Source organism: Mytilus edulis, chromosome 5 (genome assembly GCF_963676685.1).
Source record: "Mytilus edulis chromosome 5, xbMytEdul2.2, whole genome shotgun sequence".
Classification (NCBI taxonomy): domain Eukaryota; kingdom Metazoa; phylum Mollusca; class Bivalvia; order Mytilida; family Mytilidae; genus Mytilus; species Mytilus edulis.
Window position 1 is genome coordinate 57494402 of NC_092348.1, and position 19744 is coordinate 57514145.

General features: G+C 33.0%; 1 protein-coding gene and 1 long non-coding RNA gene across 2 annotated transcripts; one reads left to right on the forward strand and one right to left on the reverse strand.

Annotated features, from left to right (window-relative positions):
• The first annotated feature begins 1757 nt into the window (after nt 1–1757).
• Nucleotides 1758–18658, forward strand: LOC139524041 (uncharacterized). The gene is made up of 3 exons (XM_071318572.1): nt 1758–2154; nt 10468–10662; nt 12363–18658. Exons 1-3 carry the CDS (start codon nt 1767–1769, stop codon nt 12977–12979), a joined length of 1200 nt encoding a protein of 399 aa, XP_071174673.1. The 5' UTR covers nt 1758–1766; the 3' UTR covers nt 12980–18658.
• On the reverse strand, nt 2971–3902 carry LOC139524042 (uncharacterized). The gene is made up of 2 exons (XR_011664729.1): nt 3653–3902; nt 2971–3295 (listed from the first exon to the last, which is right to left on the reverse strand). It is a non-coding gene; the product is annotated as an uncharacterized lncRNA (long non-coding RNA).
• Nucleotides 18659–19744: the final 1086 nt, after the last annotated feature.

Here is a 19744-nt window from a genome sequence, read left to right on the forward strand (position 1 = left end):
ATACATTGACATTTGGGTTTTGTTCGGGGCAATTTAGAGCTCACCACAAGGAGTGGTATTCCACCCTTGTTGAAGACCTTGTGGAGACCTCTAGATTTAATTTTAGCTTTTAGTGTAATGAGGATGTGGTACTGTCTCTTTGACACCCACTCCATATCCTTTTTGTCTTATATACATACGTGTATAATTTTATTGTAATTCATTGTTATTTAACAAGGTAATTCACAGGTTAAAGTTATTCAAATTTGTTGATTAGCGTGGGGGGACTTCCCGATAAACGTGTCACGATTATTGATTAATTACCAACCATTTGAACATCGTTTCCGATGAAAAATTGGCACTTTTGCTTTCTTTTACTTGAAATAGATTTAATTTTCAACTTCCAATATTCAAAATTAGAAACATGAAATAGAAATCCTTCATCATAGTCTTTCTGGCATAGTTTTCAGATTAATTATATGTGCTGCTGTTTAAAAGTTATTAATGAAGATTTGCATAACGGCGCGGATCAAAATTTCTAATTAGAGAAAACTACACAAGAATCTGGCCTTTTTCGGATATATTCTCATTACATGATTAATTTACTTATAATTTTTGGTAGATATATAATCATGATTCTAACTTTTTCATACTATTTCAGTAAATTTTAGGTGTTCGGTGGTGCTTCGTGGTGTTCGGCGGTGTTTGTAGCCTGGGATCCTGGCCCAATCTCGCTTCGCATCACTAGTGAATTTCAAAGTATGGGACCTATGGTGATAGGATCATTATCAAGTTATACAAAAATATATACAAACACACATACATACATACATACATACATGGAGACAAACATATAAACATACATGCATAAACAAATAAACATGAATACATAATAAACAAAATGAATGAATGAATTAACGAACGAACGAATGAACGAACGAACGAACGAACGAACGAATGAATGAATGAATGAATGGGGGAGGGAGGTTGGGAGGGAAGGAAGGAAGGAAGGATTTAGTTTAAGTAAATATGTTAAATTTCGCTATGCGTCTGAGCCAGGTTCAATAAGATTATTGCTTGGACCTGGGTCCCATTTTTTAGGGTTTTAGTAGGTAAATGTGGAAGAATGAATGAATTTCTCCAATCTAAATACAAAATTATGTTAATTAATATAAAATAAACAAAACAAAAGCTTTCAGTTCAATCGTTCAAGCAGGATAATGCATCCCCCGAGCATACCGTTTTTCGATGTAAAAAAGGGGGTGCCCAGGGCTAAATGGTCAGCATACCTGTTGGGTTGCTACATTAATATGAATTATAAAGGCGTGGTGCAGTATCTAATACGTGCTTCACCATTAAACTAAGGTGGGCAAAATAGACTTTTTTGACATTTCGGTAAATTGGAAATTTCACACTTATTTCAGAACTTTATGAGTCTGTCCTTGGAGGGTGGTTCAAGGGTCTGGACGGAGAAATGAATAAAAAAGTTATTGAAGTTAATAGAATTAGTCCGACCATAGATTTTTAGGTCCCTTCAGGTCTTTTCATTTCTCCGTTCAGGTCCAACTTTTAGCATAACAAATTTCTTTTTAATTTAAAACATTTAAATTTTAATTAAATATGAATATTAACAATTAATAAAATTCCAATTTGAAGAAATTCCATCCAACAATAAATTGCAATTTGAATAATTTTAATCGTATATTTTCAGGTCTTTTCAGGTCCACTTTCAGGTCTTTAGTGTAACCCGGTATTTAGATGTTCCATAATATTTCTGGTCAAAATCGATGATGGCATGTTCCAGTGCGGAGACAGAACCCGTAAAGAAAAAACGTAAAACTGGGCGAGATGACAGTGATATATTTGATGAATTCCATAGTAAATTCTTAACAGAAAATCCCTCTTTTGTAGACGCCGTTAATAAGTTCAAGCAAGAAATCACAGCACTTGGAGCCTATGAAATAGGATCATGCAACGCTGCTGACCCGGACAATGGTTACTGCTTCACAAAGGCAGACTGTACTCTAAAGCCAACCCAAAGGAAATTTGCTTTTGGCAATCTTTTTATTGAAGCATTTAAAATGTTGAAGAATTTTATCACAAAGAAAGAAATTCCAACAGACAGTCAAACGAAAATGACACTGGAGCTCCTTGTCAAGTTCTTGCTAAATGAAGGTAATTATGTAGAATACGGTAAGAACATGAAGAAATATCCTTGACAGGGACCATTTGCAGTCTTTCCCAAATACCGATGGCCCAACCCACAAATACACGTCAACAATGGATTTTGAATTATGGCGTCAGACGTTTTGTGACGCAAAATTTTGCGGGAACCTTAACCCGAATAATCCAGTCGTTATATTACGATCACTTCGATCACTCCTCGAGAAAAGTAGTGGATAGAGGGCGCTGAATTATTCGAGTTACGGGAACCTGTGTAATTTTGTGCAATGGCGGCCACAAGTGTTGATACGTGTATAGGGCAGTGTTTGTGCGGGAACCTGTATGATTTTGTGCAATGGCGGACGAAAGTGTAAATACATCTATACTGGTATAAAAATTTATTCCAGGACTGTTCCAGTATTGTGATTTCTCCCTGAACGTAAGTTGGGAGACATATTGTTATTGTTCCGTTTCTTTTTATTATGTCTCCCCGAACGAAAGTCGGGAGACATATTGTTATTGCTTCGTTGTTATTATTACACTACAGTTCAGGTGGATTTTGACATGTCCACCCCATACATGTCAACCTCTGACAATGGAAAATCATGTCATGACATGACATGACATGTCAAAAAGCGTGTAAAAACGCGTGACATAGATGCGGCCTTTTTTATAAGAATGTGGTAATGTTCATAATTTCACATACAAATTTGTTAATATACAAAAAACAATATATTTACTACTGTGAACTTTTATTGTATTAAACAGTGGTCTGTTATGTTGTTTTTAAAGCACCACCACTAGGCACATATTCAAAACAACTGCCAGTTTCAAGTTTAGTTACATTTATTTGATAACAGCATACAACAATGTACAATATAAATGTAACATAGTCAAGTTCTGATCAGAATTCAGTGTCAATATTTCTTTATAATTGAAAATGCTCTCCCACAGTAGGAATTGATATTTGACAGAATGTCATTATGTTGTTTTTTTGGCATTGTAAAATGTCATCCATTATCTCTGTCATTGCTCCCATTGCTATTGCCTGGTCAAAACTGGGTAGTTCAATAGAAGATAGCTGGAACTATGAGAGCTGATCCAACAGTTCTGTGATATTTTCATCTGTAGAATCTGTTAGCTATATTTGAAACTGAAATTAAAAAGAAAAAATGTTTTATAAATTTGATTTCGATTAAATAAACATGTTAAATGGTTATTCGAATAGCTACATTATATTTCTCCTCTCACATTATTGTTTTTGATCATTGCAACAAAGAATGCACAATATGTTACTTGTCACTCGATTATTAAAACTGAACTCCAAAATATAATTTATAATTATAAACATTGAATCTTAGTACGTACACATCGTTTTGAATTACCTAACAATCGGCGCTTTATACAACGGTACAGGCCTGAAAGCGACCTCTTTCTGTGCACATTTTCCCTATAGAGTGAATTTGAAAGAAAGTAACAAAATCGTTAAAACTAATCACAAACTACTTACCTTTTACTGTTGGTTCATATAGAAAAATAAACAATATGTCAGCCAAATAATTACTTCGAAATTTTCGGTATTTATCGCCGAATAAGGAAAAAACCCGAGAAAAGCGATATCACTAACAACCACAAAGTGAAAAGAACGAAAATGCGTGTAATTGCGTGTAACGTGTCGAAAAGCGTGTACACGCCATGTGACAAAATCCTCGCGTGTAAACCGTTGAAAAAGCGTGTATTACACGCGAATATCATGTCACTTGACATGTATGGTCCACCCGTCCACAGTGGGAGTGGGCACAGAGTGGGCAAAACTTCCAGCTTGTCCACCATGCCCACCCTATGGAGTGGACATGCTATTTCTCAGTTTTAAGAATTAGACTAGCATATACTTTGCCCTGAAATAAACACTGAAGCTCTCTCATTCAATAATTCTGCAAAATTTGAATTTAAATTGGAGTGGGCAAGAGTGGGCTGCCCACGGTGGGCAGGTGGAAATGTCAAAGTCCACCTGAGCTGTAGTGTATTATGTCGGCCCGTCGGTCGACATATTGCTATTGCTCCGTTTCTTTATTTTTTTTTTCTTCCAACTAATTTTTGTCTGGAGCAAATCTCAGGAACCGTAAGTCCTGGTTTATAGAGGTTTGGCATGAAGCAAGATACCAATGTCTAGTTGTGCACCTATGGTCTGGAATTTTCAACATGGCCGCCGTTGCCATGGAAACCACAAAAATATGCAAAATTCAAAAGATGTTCCAAACTTAATATAACTTGGCACAAATGTAACTTGTCATGCATACATGTCTAGTTGGTCCATGGAATTTTCAAAATGGCGGCCATTACCATGGAAACTGAAAATTAAATAAATTTGAAAAATGTTCAAAACTGACTCAAACTTTACAGAAATGATAGGGGCTTGTATTTCTTTTGTTTCTACGTTAAATACGTTATTTAATATAATGTTTGACACTAAATTTGCCTAATAAAGAAACCTGTGAAACTTTGTAAAGCTTTGACCCAAGAATATTACATAACTTTTTTACAAATGGCATTCACAATCGCAGTAATTGACACGTTGTAGTTTAAATGAACAAATCTAATCTGTCCAACTTTTATTGGTCTTTTAATCTGTTTGATAAACTTTTATTGCTTTTTGTGTACTCAATAAATGATTATAAGGACTTCACACCTGTTTCCTGTACAGTTATAAATACGGGTGACAGCAGACAAGTAATTTACCTGTACAAAATTGATTTTCTTACCTGGAAAGTTAATCACGAGAATTTTGACTTGATAGAAATTCTGGCGCAAGAAAAATCGCCAGCAGCAGTTTTTTGTCGCCAGTTTGAATAAAAATTCGCAATTTGCGACATTGGCGAAGCCCAGCGCGGTCCCTGCATTCTCAGCTGTTCCATGTATTGGGTATTCATTTTTCAGACATTTTACATATTTAGGACTACGCTTCGCTTCATCCATATCATTCGAAAGCTTATCATCAGTACTTTCAATTTTGCCGGTCATAAAAAATCATATGGTGCAGTTTGCGCAAAATCGAGGTCAAAGGTCAATAAGGCACCAACCATTTTCTTTCCGAGTGGGCTTGGGATTTGACTCTCAGTGAGAATTTTTTTTCAGGAAACACCAAAATTGAAATATTTTTTTCTAGCACCACGGGAATAAGATAATTTTTTTCTGTGTTTACATTACAAGGGAATTGAGGAGCATGCAAACAGAAAAACATTTTCTCAGCAGGAACTGGACAGAATTTTTTTTCAGCAAAGTTGGGGATTAGATATTTGTTTGTTTTTTAAATCCGAGCCCAGGACTTGACATTTACATGATTTACGTTTTTCCAATTGTCCTGTACCAGCCCAATTTTTCATTGGACAAGTTATTTTACCTGACCAGTTGTCCGCTTAGACAAGTTAAAATTGAAGTAAAATTTCGAATGATGAAAGAATATGGGCAATGCATTATAGGCACTATTAATAATAGTTAGAAAGAAATAATGTTTCTTCATTAATTCAGGACACCCGAGGGTTAAGGAAAGAATCACAATACGGTCATTGTTTTGTATTTCTCTGACCGTCAGTTAAACTGTTGCATTAATGGGGCGTTAATCTGGATGTTCCGGATGTATAAATACCCAGTCATGTCCTGTCAGAATAGTCCTATGAATCTTGAAGCGTTGAGTGCCACACTTTCTGCATGTTTACGAAATCTTCCAAATCTTTATCAAGTCCATATTGTTGAAACGTAAGTTTGCTACTATATGCAGGATAAATGTCAAGCTAGAATAATTTTAGAATGAAAAAAGTCTTGCTACATATGAACTATATTCTAATGATTGTCTTCAAGGGACATATTTATTTGAGAAAGAACATGAAAATTTTGAGAAGTGAACCAATTCGCAATAGTTCCCAATATGATTAATGTTCAAAGCTAGTGCTATTCCTTCAACATGGGCCAACTCCAGGGTTGAATAGGGTATAGAAACAGGGTCTTCCCATGGTCTTCCTCCGACCTGCAGTAGAAACCTTGGTACTTTTTGGTGTCCGTTTGGCTGTGCAGGATAAAAAAAAAAATACGCAGTCACGTCCAGTCAGAAAAGGGACTTTAAATCTAATACCTCTTGTCGGGAAAGTGCCACATTGTCCATACGCCAAAGAATCCCTGCATTAACTCACTTTTGGGTCCGCACAATAGGAATGTTCGCAAATCTCATTTGTGATGTCATATTCACTAATTTGCATCTCATTAAGTGTCATTTTGGTTGGCAAGTAAACAAACTAATAAACAATGGCCAATTACTCGATAAAAATCCCAATTTTTAAACTTTAATTGCTTTGTTATTTCTAGATCAATTTTGGGTCTGTAAATTGAATTTTGGATGAGATTCAATGGCGAGTTTTATATACATATGTGGAAAAATGAATTTATCATAGAATTTAGAAAATTCGTCGGTGTATTTTTGAAGAGTTTGAAAATGGACCTATTTAATTTACATACACTAAATAACTGAATATTTATTTCAGAAGTTTACCATGACTTTGTACTTTAAAAATATTTTTTAGAACCAAACGATTTTTTAAATTAACTTAAATAATAAAAAAGTTATGATTATTTAAAGTTGAAATTCCACGCATCTTTCTTTATTTTTTGCCCACCATAACAAGATCACAGGTAACCTGTGACGTCACGGCGAACATTCCAATTGCAGGTGGTCATTGCATGGCTAATTATTTACCCTATCCCGCACGGTGCACCCACTATTTTCACAATGGCAGTCAGTATTTTCTGCTCTTCGGTTTTCACTTATTGTTGCGCGTTCTTAATGTGCAACTGACAGTTACATCTGGATGTTTTAATGCCAACAATCAAATCAATATGAGGCAGAAGCTTTGTTCGGATTCAGAACGAACTTGACTGCATATTTGTACATCCAAATTTTGACCGAACGTGACTTCGTATTTGTACATCCCAATATGGACACCACTTACTGTTTGGAATTCAAAAGTCACCATTTATTCGAACATTAAATATTCTAAAAGGCTTTTGACTTGGGTACTTGGGTAGGTCAATAGAAAAGAAAAATGTTGCACAGATACAATAAGATAGTTTGCTCTAGATATCATGGATATAGTAAACATAATTTCGACTTATTTTACGGACAAGTGGCTTTTTCATTCGGACAAGTATGTTTTATAACTACTTGTCCGATGGGACAAGTTGGTAAAATGGTTAATGTCGAGCCCTGAGCCCCCCCCCCCCACCTCAGTAAGAAAATGTTTGGTGCCTACTACAACTTTAATTTATCGTAAAAACGCAAAATTATTTTTTTCTTGTGTACATGTATGTACGATAAAAACAAATAAAACATTTTGAGGTTATTGAACACGATGTTTCTTTTTAAAATTAATCATTAATCTAAAGCCAAGTCATACATTTTTTGTAGAAAATTGCATTTTTAAATCAATTCACAGAAAATGACAAAATTACATTTTAAACAAATTATTTCTCAGAAGGACAACACCTTTAAGCTGATTAATATATAATCTTATCTTTTTGGCTTAAGGCAAGTTTTTCCAATCAATTGAAAGTAAACTTATTGCTTGCGGCTAACGAAACAGTCATCTTTAGTAACCTCTGCAGTTGCCCAAAATACCACCATCTGCACAAAAACAGGGTTGGCAAAAAGTTCCCAGGGAAATACAGGGAATTCCCAGGAAATACTGGGAAATCCCGGAAATACTGGCAAATATAAATTTTATGGTAGATAAGTTTAATATATAGCATAATGATTCATAGTATATCTCTGTAAATTGCAAAAATTAGAATTTCACAACTTTATATAATTTGTGACACCAGAACTTTTTATCCTATAGTCTGACTAATATTGTAAATGGATTTTTCCCTAATCATTCATCCCCTCCAAATAAAATAATTAGTCTTATCACTGCAATCCTGACATTACATTTACTAATGTTGGTTAAAAAGTTTGCTGCATTTATTTTGTGACCAAAATTCTGGGGTTAGTTTCCTAATTTCCCTAAGTAAAATGGATTATATATGCTCAAATTTGGTTATTCGTGTCCTTGAATAGTTGTCATTTTTTTTTGGTGTTCTTTATTGAAACTCTAAACATGAAACTTATTTTGGACTACTTAATGTATTAACATTGAAGTTGGCACTAAAATTCATATGCAAAGAATTTAGTATAAACATGAAAAATGTGATAAAAGTCAGTGCTAAGAGGGATGAATTACAAAATCAAAGAAATAAGTGTCTGGAAAACCACAGGTACTCGCGGTCGGGATTGAGTTTTCAGCCCTCCCCCTTTTTTGTAAGTCAGGATTTTTTTTTTTATTTGTAATGTTTTCAATTATTTCAGTGTTTATCTCTGTTAAAATTACACACATATACTTTAAATACTGTTTGTTTACTATCCACCGCAAGGTTACTATCTGCCACGGTTGGCATCTTCTCCATAAAACATTTTGATAAAATCTACAACTTTCATGGTAACCCAATCAATTACAATAAAATAAATACTTTAATATTGCTTAATAATGCAGATGTAAAATTATTTACAAATTGAATGCAGTACGTCTTTCTGTTTAATTTTTAGTCAAAGGTGTGTTATTTATTCCTTTCTCTACATAGATCTCTCATTTCAAACTTGAACGAACGGAAGTCGTCATTTGATGCTATTTTAGAATACTAGATAGGGAAACCCATCTCCATTGAGGAATAAAGTGTTTGATTGCCGCTTTTATTTAAATCCCCGTTGGATTTTTAACAATAATCGACCTTTCCAATGCTAAAATTCTCATTCCAAATACAGTGCATTGGTTTGGTGCATTAATCCAATATTTTATTCACTTGTAAACATGCGCCTTTTTTACTCGTAATTCTCTTGCTTTTTCATGCAGCATAATACATTCGGAATTCAATATTTATTTATAAATATCTTCGATGACGACCTCCATTCGTTCAAGTTTGAAATGAGAGATTTACGTGGAGAAAGGAATAAAAAACACACCTTTGACTAAAAATTGCAACCAGTCCGTTAATAGATACTTAAATATAATCTTTAGATACCAGTGGAAATATACAAAATATGATGCTTACAAAAATTAAATTTATTCCGAAAATAATGAAAAGTATGAGTCATTCCCTCTTTGAAACAAAAGAATATGGCAATTCAGATTTGACACCAATAGTAAATGCTGTTAAAAAATATAGGTCCACCGAATATTACTCGCATGTTCACTTTAAAACATTAATGTTTCCTAAATTTTCTTCAATTACTTTCCAATTATTTTTGACAAAAAATATGAATTACATTTAATAATACAAAACCAAAATGACTTCTTTTTGCAGATGATGGTAATTTGGGCAACTGCAGAGGTTACTTAAATGCTTAAGATGATAGTTTCTTTAGCTGCGAGCACCAACTTCACTTTCAATTGACTGGAAAAAACTTCCCTAAAGTAACAAGATGACATTATAATAATCAGTTTACAGATGTTGTTCTTCTGAGAAATAATTTGTTTAAAACGTAAATTTGTCATTATCTGTGAATTTATTTAGAATTGTAATTTTTTACAAAAAATGCATGACTTGGCTTTCGATCAATAATTAATTTCAAAATGATATATTATGTTCAATAACCTCCAAACAATTTTAAAAATTTCTTTTTATCGTAAATACCCAAGAAAACTTAATTTTGTGTTTTTATAGGACCGCAGGTTAATGGTTTCCGTACGATAACTTAAGTTCTGATTGAGCAAATGGAATTAGATTTTAACACAAGGTATATAATCACAAAACACAGCTTGGGATTGTATTTGGGGGCAGGAATTTTTCAGGGTACTCTCAGGGGCCGAATATCAGCCCCATTCCCAATGAAAAAAAGCTTATTATTTTCCCAAAATGGCCTTAAAATTCCCAGTGCGTCCATGAAAAAAAAAGCTTAAGTTTATCATCCGATCCGGCGATCATAAGTCATAACGAACTGTTTAAACTGGAATCCGCTTGTATTTGATCATCTTTGAGCGGATTGTAAGAATTCAGCCGAGAACTAGCTTACTTACAGTTCCAGGTATGACAGAAGAGTGCAATGGATTTTAATTCAGAAATCCATAAAAGCAAACATTATGGACTCGTCATGGGCAAAAGTCATGAGTCCCTGGACTTGCTTGAATTCCTTAGTGAGAACCCTGAATACATTATACTGCTTATATGACATACATGTGCTTATAGATAGTAGATACTTTGTACATGTGTATAGGCTGGTAAACTAAATTTCCTTTACTTTTTCAGAAATCCAAGAAGGATTGTCACGTACAAAGGAATGTGATGATGAAACTGAATTAACAGTACTGCTGGCCTTCCATTTATTTTCTCAGCTTTCCACATCACCCTACTTCACAATTGATAATAGAAAGGCCAACCAGATCAAAGTATGCCCATGTAGAAAGAGACATGGAAAAATTGTATATGGTGATACAAGCATAGGTATAATTTTTTCTTACTAGTCATACAAAACATAAAAGTAGGCTTGTCTTGTTCAAGATAGTGTCAATTTTTAGCTCACATGTCTAAACATGATAAAAGCAGCATGCCCATTGAATTTTATCAATGGGGGTTCATGCACCTTCTGCCCTTCCATTTTGAGCATGCACAGAAATTTTTGAGGGTACATGTAACAACATTCACTTATCGACTTTAAAATAGACTAATACTGGAAAAAGACAGTAAATAATAATTACTGCACTTCTAGATAGAAATATGGTCATTCACAGTCGATTGAAAGAGTTGATATAGGGTTTCATTAAAAGAGTGTAGAACTGTGCATTTGGGATCTGACAGTATGCGACTGCATATTTATACATCCCAGTCAGCCATACGGACAACCTAACATAGGCTGGTTCAAGAAAGGCAATATTAATATATATGTACCTACACATGACCTAGGACTGATACCTTTAATCCATTGTACATAAAATTTTACAAAAATCTTCTCCTCTGAAACTACCAGGCCAAATGAAACCAATCTTGTTCACAATCATCCTTAGGGTATCTACTTAAAAAAAAAATCAGTTGGTTGACCAACATGGCCGCCAAAGGTTCAGATTTGTCGGATACCCTTGCATAGGGGTGATTGCCTATAAATGACAATTTTTGGCAAATTTTAATGCTTTTGACTATTATTCATAATTCATAAACTATAATAAATTGAAAAAAATATATATTACAAATATGTTCAGCAATAAAAGATCTACAAACAAAGTGGCCGAAATGATCAGAACACTCATTATTGGAGTTGTTGCCCTTTAATGTTTATTTTTGCCTCATTTTAGTGCTTGAAATAAATATCTTCTAAACTGTTATAGATAGATTGAAAGTTTGAACAGCAAAATGTTAAGTAGGAGAAGATCTACAAATAAGCCTGTAGGTCTGAAATCATCTCAAATCAAGATTTAGACAAAAGTTGAAACCAGATGATCCACACACGTCACACTTAGTTGTTTTGATTTTGTGTTTTTTTTAAATTGACATAATAGTTTTTTCTTAAGGAATAAGCAAGATTTTGTTTATAAAAAAAAAGAAAATGTAGCTAAAAAAAAGAAAGAAATCGACAATGATTTTTGTTTGAAATTAGCAAATTTTTTATTTTTAACTGATGTTCTTGGCTATAATCTCATAAACTATAATAGATAGCAAAAAACTTTATATTGCAACAATGTTCAGTAATAAAAGCTATACAAACAAGTCAAATGACCAAAATGATCAGACCACTCGTTATTGGAGTTATTTCCCATAAAAGTTGATTTTGACCGATTTAAGTGTTTTTTTAATAAATATCTTCTGAACAGTTATAGATAGATTGAAATTTTCAATGCCAAAAATGTTAAGTAGGATAAGATCTTCATATAAGTGTTTAGGTTGAAATCATCCTAAAATGAAGATTTAGACTAAATTGAAACCAAGTGAACGACACAGGCTCCTTGGAGTGTGTCAAAACATGTTTCCATCCACACTTGCCCCCAGCTTGCAGAGTAAACATGTTGGGAGGTGGGGGTAATGTAAAAATGATTTTTCAAGATATTTCATTGCATATATAGGCAGACAAAGCACAAAAGAAACCCTAAGTAGATTTATATAATATTGAATGATCTAACTGCTTTTCTAGTTCTACCTTTAATTTACTTTAGGTAATCTAAATGTTTGGCATGGCTATTTGGATTTGATCATGGAAGGTGCAGATGTCATAATTGATACTATTGATGGAGAACAAGAAACTTACAAAGATGTAGAGTCAGCTGTAGAAGTTAAGAAGGGGCATTTTGAAATGAATGACAATTCTGCTGGAAGTAGTTTGGTACAGGTAGCAGCAGAAACAATAGTTTATTCCTTTTACTACAAGCAGGTACATCCTGACCATAGCAATACTCTTATACCTTGTATTGGTGTTTCACATTTAGGATTGATTTTTTATTTTTATGATTCTGTAAATGATGTATTTCTTGGGAGTACACATTTTCCGTTGGCTGCATCCTCTCCATTTCAATTAAACTTTACAGCAGTCATTGGTGTTTGGTTAATATTGAATCACAAACATCTCTGTAATGGCCTTTCGCTGATTGATCTTAAGGAAGTACCAAAAGCACGCTTTACAGATGTTGCAAAAAGCAAAATTGATATCTACAAAAGAGAATTGAGAAGAGGCCAGGTTGGAACAAGCTTTAAACGTTTTAATGTGTTAAGTCTTGACCCACTTACATTTGTTAATTCAAAATTCTTTTTGTCTCCTGAGCTAGAAGACCTCTGATGATGCATTTGAAAAGGGGTGGAAATCAAATTTTATAAATTTATTTCAATGCTTGGAAAATTGTATCATTATTATGGAAGAAAACAAATGAATTTACAGCAAATTATATATAAAAACAAAATTTTTTGACTAGCCAAACTTTTATTATATATTATCTGCAAATAGAATAATTATTGTAAAACTAAATAATTTTTATTGTCCCTGTGACATGTCACGTTTGGACATAGAAATGCCAGTCATCTGTCCAATTGATATATATAACTTGATATAATATAGTAAGTAGATCATTATATTTTTTTAATTCGTTAAATTTTCAACTTGTGTTACATGTATATATTTTATCTTATAATTTCTGAATGAGGATCTGTTTAATGCAAATATAAATATATAATCTTGAGATGTATGTATATTAATATATATTTATCCTTGTTTTAACTATAACATGTACACAACTGGTCAGTATTGTGATAAATTATTTGCTGTTAAAGGAAAGGAGGTATAATAAGACCACTTTTTGGGCCCCTAAATTTGAAAAATCAAAAGTATCACAAATAAATCTAAAATCATTCTTTAAATGTTGCTAAGACATTGATCTGTCACAAACCAAATGACAACATTTCTTTATTTTGTTGTGTCCATGTGCATTTATACAGCTCCAAAGTTAAGGGTGAAACGATTCACCGTATGTATCGAAATTGCGATATTTTCAAGGACGATTCGGTTCACGGTACAAGGAGGCCCCTTAGGATATAAACGATATGGTAAGAAAAATATTTGGAGAAAGATAGAAATAGTATTAAAATCGAGTTTTCTTCTTTTGCTGGCAATTAATTAAAAATATTTTCAATCTCTTGAATCGTTTTATTTACGCTTTTAAAATTGTTCCATCAAATTTCCACATGAACGTAAGCGACCTCATAAACGTAAACAACATGGAGCGCCTATGATAGAGATTGAACAGCTAAGACCCCCGTAAAAGTTTGCTTTGGAAAGTATCACGATTCGTATCGTTATGCGGGCAAAATATCGCAATATGTATCGTTTGTAGAAAATGTGTATCGTTACACCCCTATCCAAAGTTCATGAATTTCATGCAAAACTGCAATAACAGCCAAAATAACCTCATTTTCAGATCTTGTCATTTAATTTTAGATATGAGCAAAGGCCAGACCCAAAAAAATATTTTGCATTTATGTGTCTTACATAAAGATGTTCAGCTAGGTGTGTGCAAGATTTTCATTATTAGCTCATCTGGCCCAAAGGGCCAAGTGACCTTTTCTCATCATTTTTTGTCCGTCGTCGTCCGTTAAGTTTTACAAAAATCTTTTCTGGAACTGCCAGGCCAAATTGCCATAATCATCCTTAGAGTATGTTGTTTCTAATTAATATCATATGTCCTTGCCAGTCAAACAACATGGCCACCAGGGCTAAAAATAGAACATTGGGGGTAAATGCAAATATTGATTACTATCTTGAAAACTGTTGCTTAAAACTTTACACACTTCTTAGTTATATTTATCTAAAGATCTGTATATTTAGTGATGATTCAAAATTTTATTTTAGAGTTATTGAGTTTTTTGTAAAAAAAAAAGGGGGGGGGGTTACATGTCACCCTTTATCTCAGAAACTATTTATGATTATTGCATTAAACTTCACAAACTTGTTAGTTATACTAATATGAAGATCTGTTTACTTTTTCGTTATGATTCTTAATTTTATTTTTTAGTTATTAAATTTTGATTGTGCTTTTTGTTAAAAAAGGTAGTCTTTTTTTATATGACCGCAAACATTGAAATTTTTTTGGTTGTATATTAGTATCTTGTTGGCATCCTCGTCGTCATCTGTTTAGTTTTCGCACTCTAACTTTAGGTTAAGTCAATAGAAATCTATGAAATTTAAACAAATGGTTTATAAACATAAAAGGAAGGTTGGGATTGATTTTGGAAGTTTTGGTCCTTACAGTTTAGGAATAAGGGGCCAAAAAGGGCCCAAATAAGCATTTTCTTGGTTTTCGCACTATAACTTTAGTTTAAATCAATTGAAAACTGCGAAATTTTGACACATGGTTTATAACTACAAAAGGAAGGTTAGGATTGATTTTGGGAGTTTTGGTTCCAACAGTTTAGGAATAAGGGGCCAAAAAAGGGCCAAAATAAGCATTTTTTGGTTTTCGCACAATAACTCTAGTATAAGTAAATATAAATCATTGAAATTTAAACACTAGGTTAATGAACACAAAAGGAAGGTTGGGATTGATTTTGGGAGTTGAGGTCCCAACAGTTTAGGAATTAGGGGCCAAAAAGGGCCCAAATAAGCATTTTTCTTGGTTTTCGCACCATAACTTTAGTATCAGTAAATAGAAATCTATGAAATTTAAACACAAGGTTTATGACCATAAAAGGAAGGTTGGGATTGATTTTGGGAGTTTTGGTCCCAACAGTTTAGGAATAAGGGGCCCAAAGGGTCCAAATTAAACTTTGTTTGATTTCATCAAAAATTGAATAATTGGGGTTCTTTGATATGCCAAATCTAACTGTGTATGTAGATTCCTAATTTTTTGGTCCCGTTTTCAAATTGGTCTACAGTAAAGTCCAAAGGGTTCAAAATTAAATTAAGTTTGATTTTAACAAAAATTGAATTCTTGGGCTTCTTTGATATGCTGAATCTAAACATATACTTAGATTTTTGATTATGGGCCCAGTCTTCAAGTTGGTCCAAATCAGGATCCAAAATTATTATATTAAGTATTTTGCAATAGCAAGAAATTTTCAATTGCACAGTATTGTGCAATAGCAAGAAATTTTCATTTGCACAGTATTGCACAATTGCAAGAAATCTTCAATTGCACAGTAAAGTGCAATAGCAAGTATTTTCAATTGCACAGTATTGTACAGTAGCAAGAAATATCTAATTGCACAATATTGTGCAATAGCAAGAAACCTTCAATTGGAGTTAATTTTCTTTGTCCAGAATAGTAGTTGAATCAACTTAAATCATTGTTTTATACAATATACAATGTATATTCATTTTTACTACCAACTGATAAATTAAAACAATCTTTACCATTCAGTGATAACAAGCACTTTTTTTTACATTTTAATATTTTATGATGTATTTAAATCAGTAGTTATTGTTGCAAACTCCATTAGAAATTTGAATTGAGATCAGTTTGGAATAAGGGAAAGGGGATGTGAATTGCTCAAAGGCAAAATTTTTGTTAAGTTCATTAGACCAGATTCATTCTGTGTCAGAAATCTATGATGTGTCAACTATTTAATCACAATCCAAATTTAGAGCTGAATCCAGCTTGAATGTTGTGTCCATACTTGCCCCAACCTTTCAGGGTTCAACCTCTGCGGTCGTATAAAGCTGCGCCCTGCAGAGCATCTAGTTATCACATTACATGGTGTCTCTATTGCTTAAAAGCTTACACACTTAATATTGGGAATTTATTTAAGAGAATCATTATACTATAAAAACTGAAAATTGTTGTAACGATTTTGGTTTCTCTCTTTTACATGTTTTATCAATTTCAGTTTAATGTAAATTTTCAGTTTATGTATTGACATGCAAATTTTTCTTTGCTAAAATCTTTGCCCCTTAATCAGAATTATTGCTGCAATTTGGCATCATATAAAACATGTGAGCAAATTTTTTTCTGTCTCTTATATTAACTTCCTATTGAGCAGGAATAAGAAAAGATTCAGGATACTTATCATGACTTCTCTCATTTCCTCAGTTGTGAACATTAATCAAAGAGCTGAAGAGCTCTGAGGGAAAAGACGGCCATTGTTTCAATTTTTAGGGGGTATCTTTTGATAGTCTACATACAAAGAATGAGCAAAAGAACAGCTAGAACATATAGAGACGCTTACAATAATGAAACTAATTGTTGTTTATTGTTATTTCATTTCCTTAGTCAAGAATTCATCATAGAGACAATTTGGACCAATGAGATCTGCACCTTCTAAATCAAAACATTTAATTAAAGTTGGGAGTTAATTATCTAAAATTCAATTGAATTTAACAACTACTACAATATATTTTAGAATTTTAATTATGTACAACTGAACGGCAGGCTAAGACCATTCTCAATTTTTTGTGACAGTATTCTCAAGAAAGTGAGGACTGAAAAATCTATTCAGTTTTAATTTTCCATTGATAAATTTCCCAGTTACAGCTCTCATCACAGGGATACATGTACTTATAAAATCAAATATGATTGATATTAGCTGTGTGAAGTTTGTTTCCAGATCCCACATTTTGATATATCTGTAAAATTCATGAATAAATAACTTTAAAAGCAATATTTAAAAAAAAATGAAAAAAAAAATGACCACTACAATAATTATGTTGGTACGCAAAATTATTTTTTAATTGATGACTACTTATCATATACATACTTAATGTGACATTTTTAGTGTTCAGATACATTAACTTTAATTTTAGTGAGTAATTACTCATCAATTGAGGTGCCCCTTAATTGGAGAAAGATTCTAAAAACATAACTTTACAGAAACAATGAAAACTGCCGTTTCTCTCCCCTATCTCATGTATCCCCATTGACATTGTTTACCGCGAAAGTTGACCTACATGTACATATTATCTGATTATAGCCTCAGATTAAAGCATTGCATGTTGGTGTGTGAATCATCTACACTACAGCAAACATCATTAGGTTTACATTTAACAAATACGGATTTTAAATTAGTATACAAATACTGTGAATGATTTTTATAATGAATAAAGGATATCCCTGTGTACATGGTGTAGGTCGGCATTCCAACAATGACGTCACTAGGTTAGATATATTTAGAATATTTCGTAATACTGATTTTTCCGGACTGTAAAAGAAACGTATATATTGTAAGGGAAAGCTCAATATACGATAATTTCATGAGATACAGAAGGGAAATGTGTAAAAAATGTATTTAAATCAATCTGTTCTCCTTGTCATCAATTTCAGTATGACATTTTGAGGGGGTTTCCAAACTATCAAAACAAAATGATTGACGTGAGGGAATGATACTCTGGCCAACCCCATTAGGAAATTGACGGCTTGAAGCCGTCTTTCCCCAAAAAATGCTAAAACATTTTATATATTTTCACTATCAGAACTTTTAGTTTCTACATATGTATGGTTGATGGTAGATGTGTTGTTCAAGTGAATTTTGTTAAAATTATAATCTTTATTTCTCTGTTTGTAGAATATTTACACTTTTTTAAAATTTGTATATGCATATGCAGTTGCAAATGTAACGTTTTTTTCACATTTTAATTTTGCCATTATTAAAATATTTTAACACTGACATTTGTTTATCATGATTATAACATAATAACATTTTTTTTTATGTATATACAGTTGTGATTGAACCATTTTCAAATCTGGAATATTGATGTGTTTTGCTACCTATAAACTATGTATCTTTTGTTAAATGCACATAAACTGAGAATAAGATGAATTATTTTACATGAAAATTGAATTGTTGTTTGTATGTTAAAATAATACATGACAGATGTTTAGCTATTGTTAAATGCTTATTTATACATTTAAATCATTTTTGACTGTTTATATTAAGTTATTTTAATTTTTAAATTATACATTCAGCATACCCATATACACTTGTACATGTATACATAGGAGTCATTTCATATTACAATAAATCATAATTGTCTGCCTGGAATTGTTATATGTTTGGCACAACTTTATTTATATATGGATAGATATAATTTCCCTTGTATGGGTTTCACTCACATTGGGATTATAAATCAATTGAAACATGCTTGGTATAATTGGTTTTTATTGTCAAGCCTGCGACTTTTGTCCCAGAAAGTTCAACATAGGGATAGTGATCTAGCGGCGGCAGCGGTAGCTTACTTCTTAAAAGCTTTATAGTTTATAAGGTGGAAGACCTGGATGCTTCATTCTTTTTATATGGATGCCTCATGTTATGAAGTTTCCGCCAGTCACATGTCCAATATCCTTGACCTCATTTTGATGGTGCAGTGACTACTTTGAAAAAAAGTTAATATTTTTTTGTAATATTATGTTAAATTCTCACTTATTAGCTCACCGGCTCAAATGGCCAAGTGAGCTTTTCCCCATCACTTTGCGTCCGGCGTCCGTTGTTGTCCTGCGTCCGTCGTCGTCCTGCATTGTTAACTTTTACAAAAATCTTCTCCTCCGAAACTACTGGGCCAAATTAAACCTAACTTGGCTACAATCATCATTGGGGTATCGAGTATAAAAAATGTGTCCGGTGACCCGGCCAACTAACCAAGATGGCCGCCACGTCTAAAAATAGTACATAGGGGTTAAAATTGTTTATCAGGTCAAGATCTATCTGCCCTGAAATTTTCAGATGAATCAGACAACCTGTTGTTGGGTTGCTGCCCCTGAATTGGTAATTTTAAGGAAATTTTGCTGTTTTTGGTTATTAACTTGAACATTATTATAGATGGAGATAAACTGTAAACAGCAATAATGTTCAGCAAAGTAAGATTTACAAATAAGTCAACATGACCGAAATGGTCAGTTGACCCCTTTAGGAGTTATTGCCCTTTATAGTCAATTTTTAACCATGTTTCGTAAATCGTAGTAATCTTTTACAAAAATGTTCTTCTCTGAAACTACTGGGCCAAATTAATCCAAACTTGGCCACAATCATCTTTGGGGTATCTTGTTTAAAAAATGTGTCCGGTGACTCGACCTACCAACCAAGATGGCCGCCACGGCTAAAAATAGAACATAAGGGTAAAATGCAG

Bases quoted from the DNA above. Each gene is read 5' to 3' on its own strand.
- LOC139524041 (XM_071318572.1), top strand. From the start codon at position 1,767: ATGATGGCATGTTCCAGTGCGGAGACAGAACCCGTAAAGAAAAAACGT. The intron at 2,155-10,467 runs GTAATTATGTAG...TTACTTTTTCAG, and splicing joins CAAGTTCTTGCTAAATGAAG to AAATCCAAGAAGGATTGTCA. The intron at 10,663-12,362 runs GTATAATTTTTT...AATTTACTTTAG, and splicing joins ATATGGTGATACAAGCATAG to GTAATCTAAATGTTTGGCAT.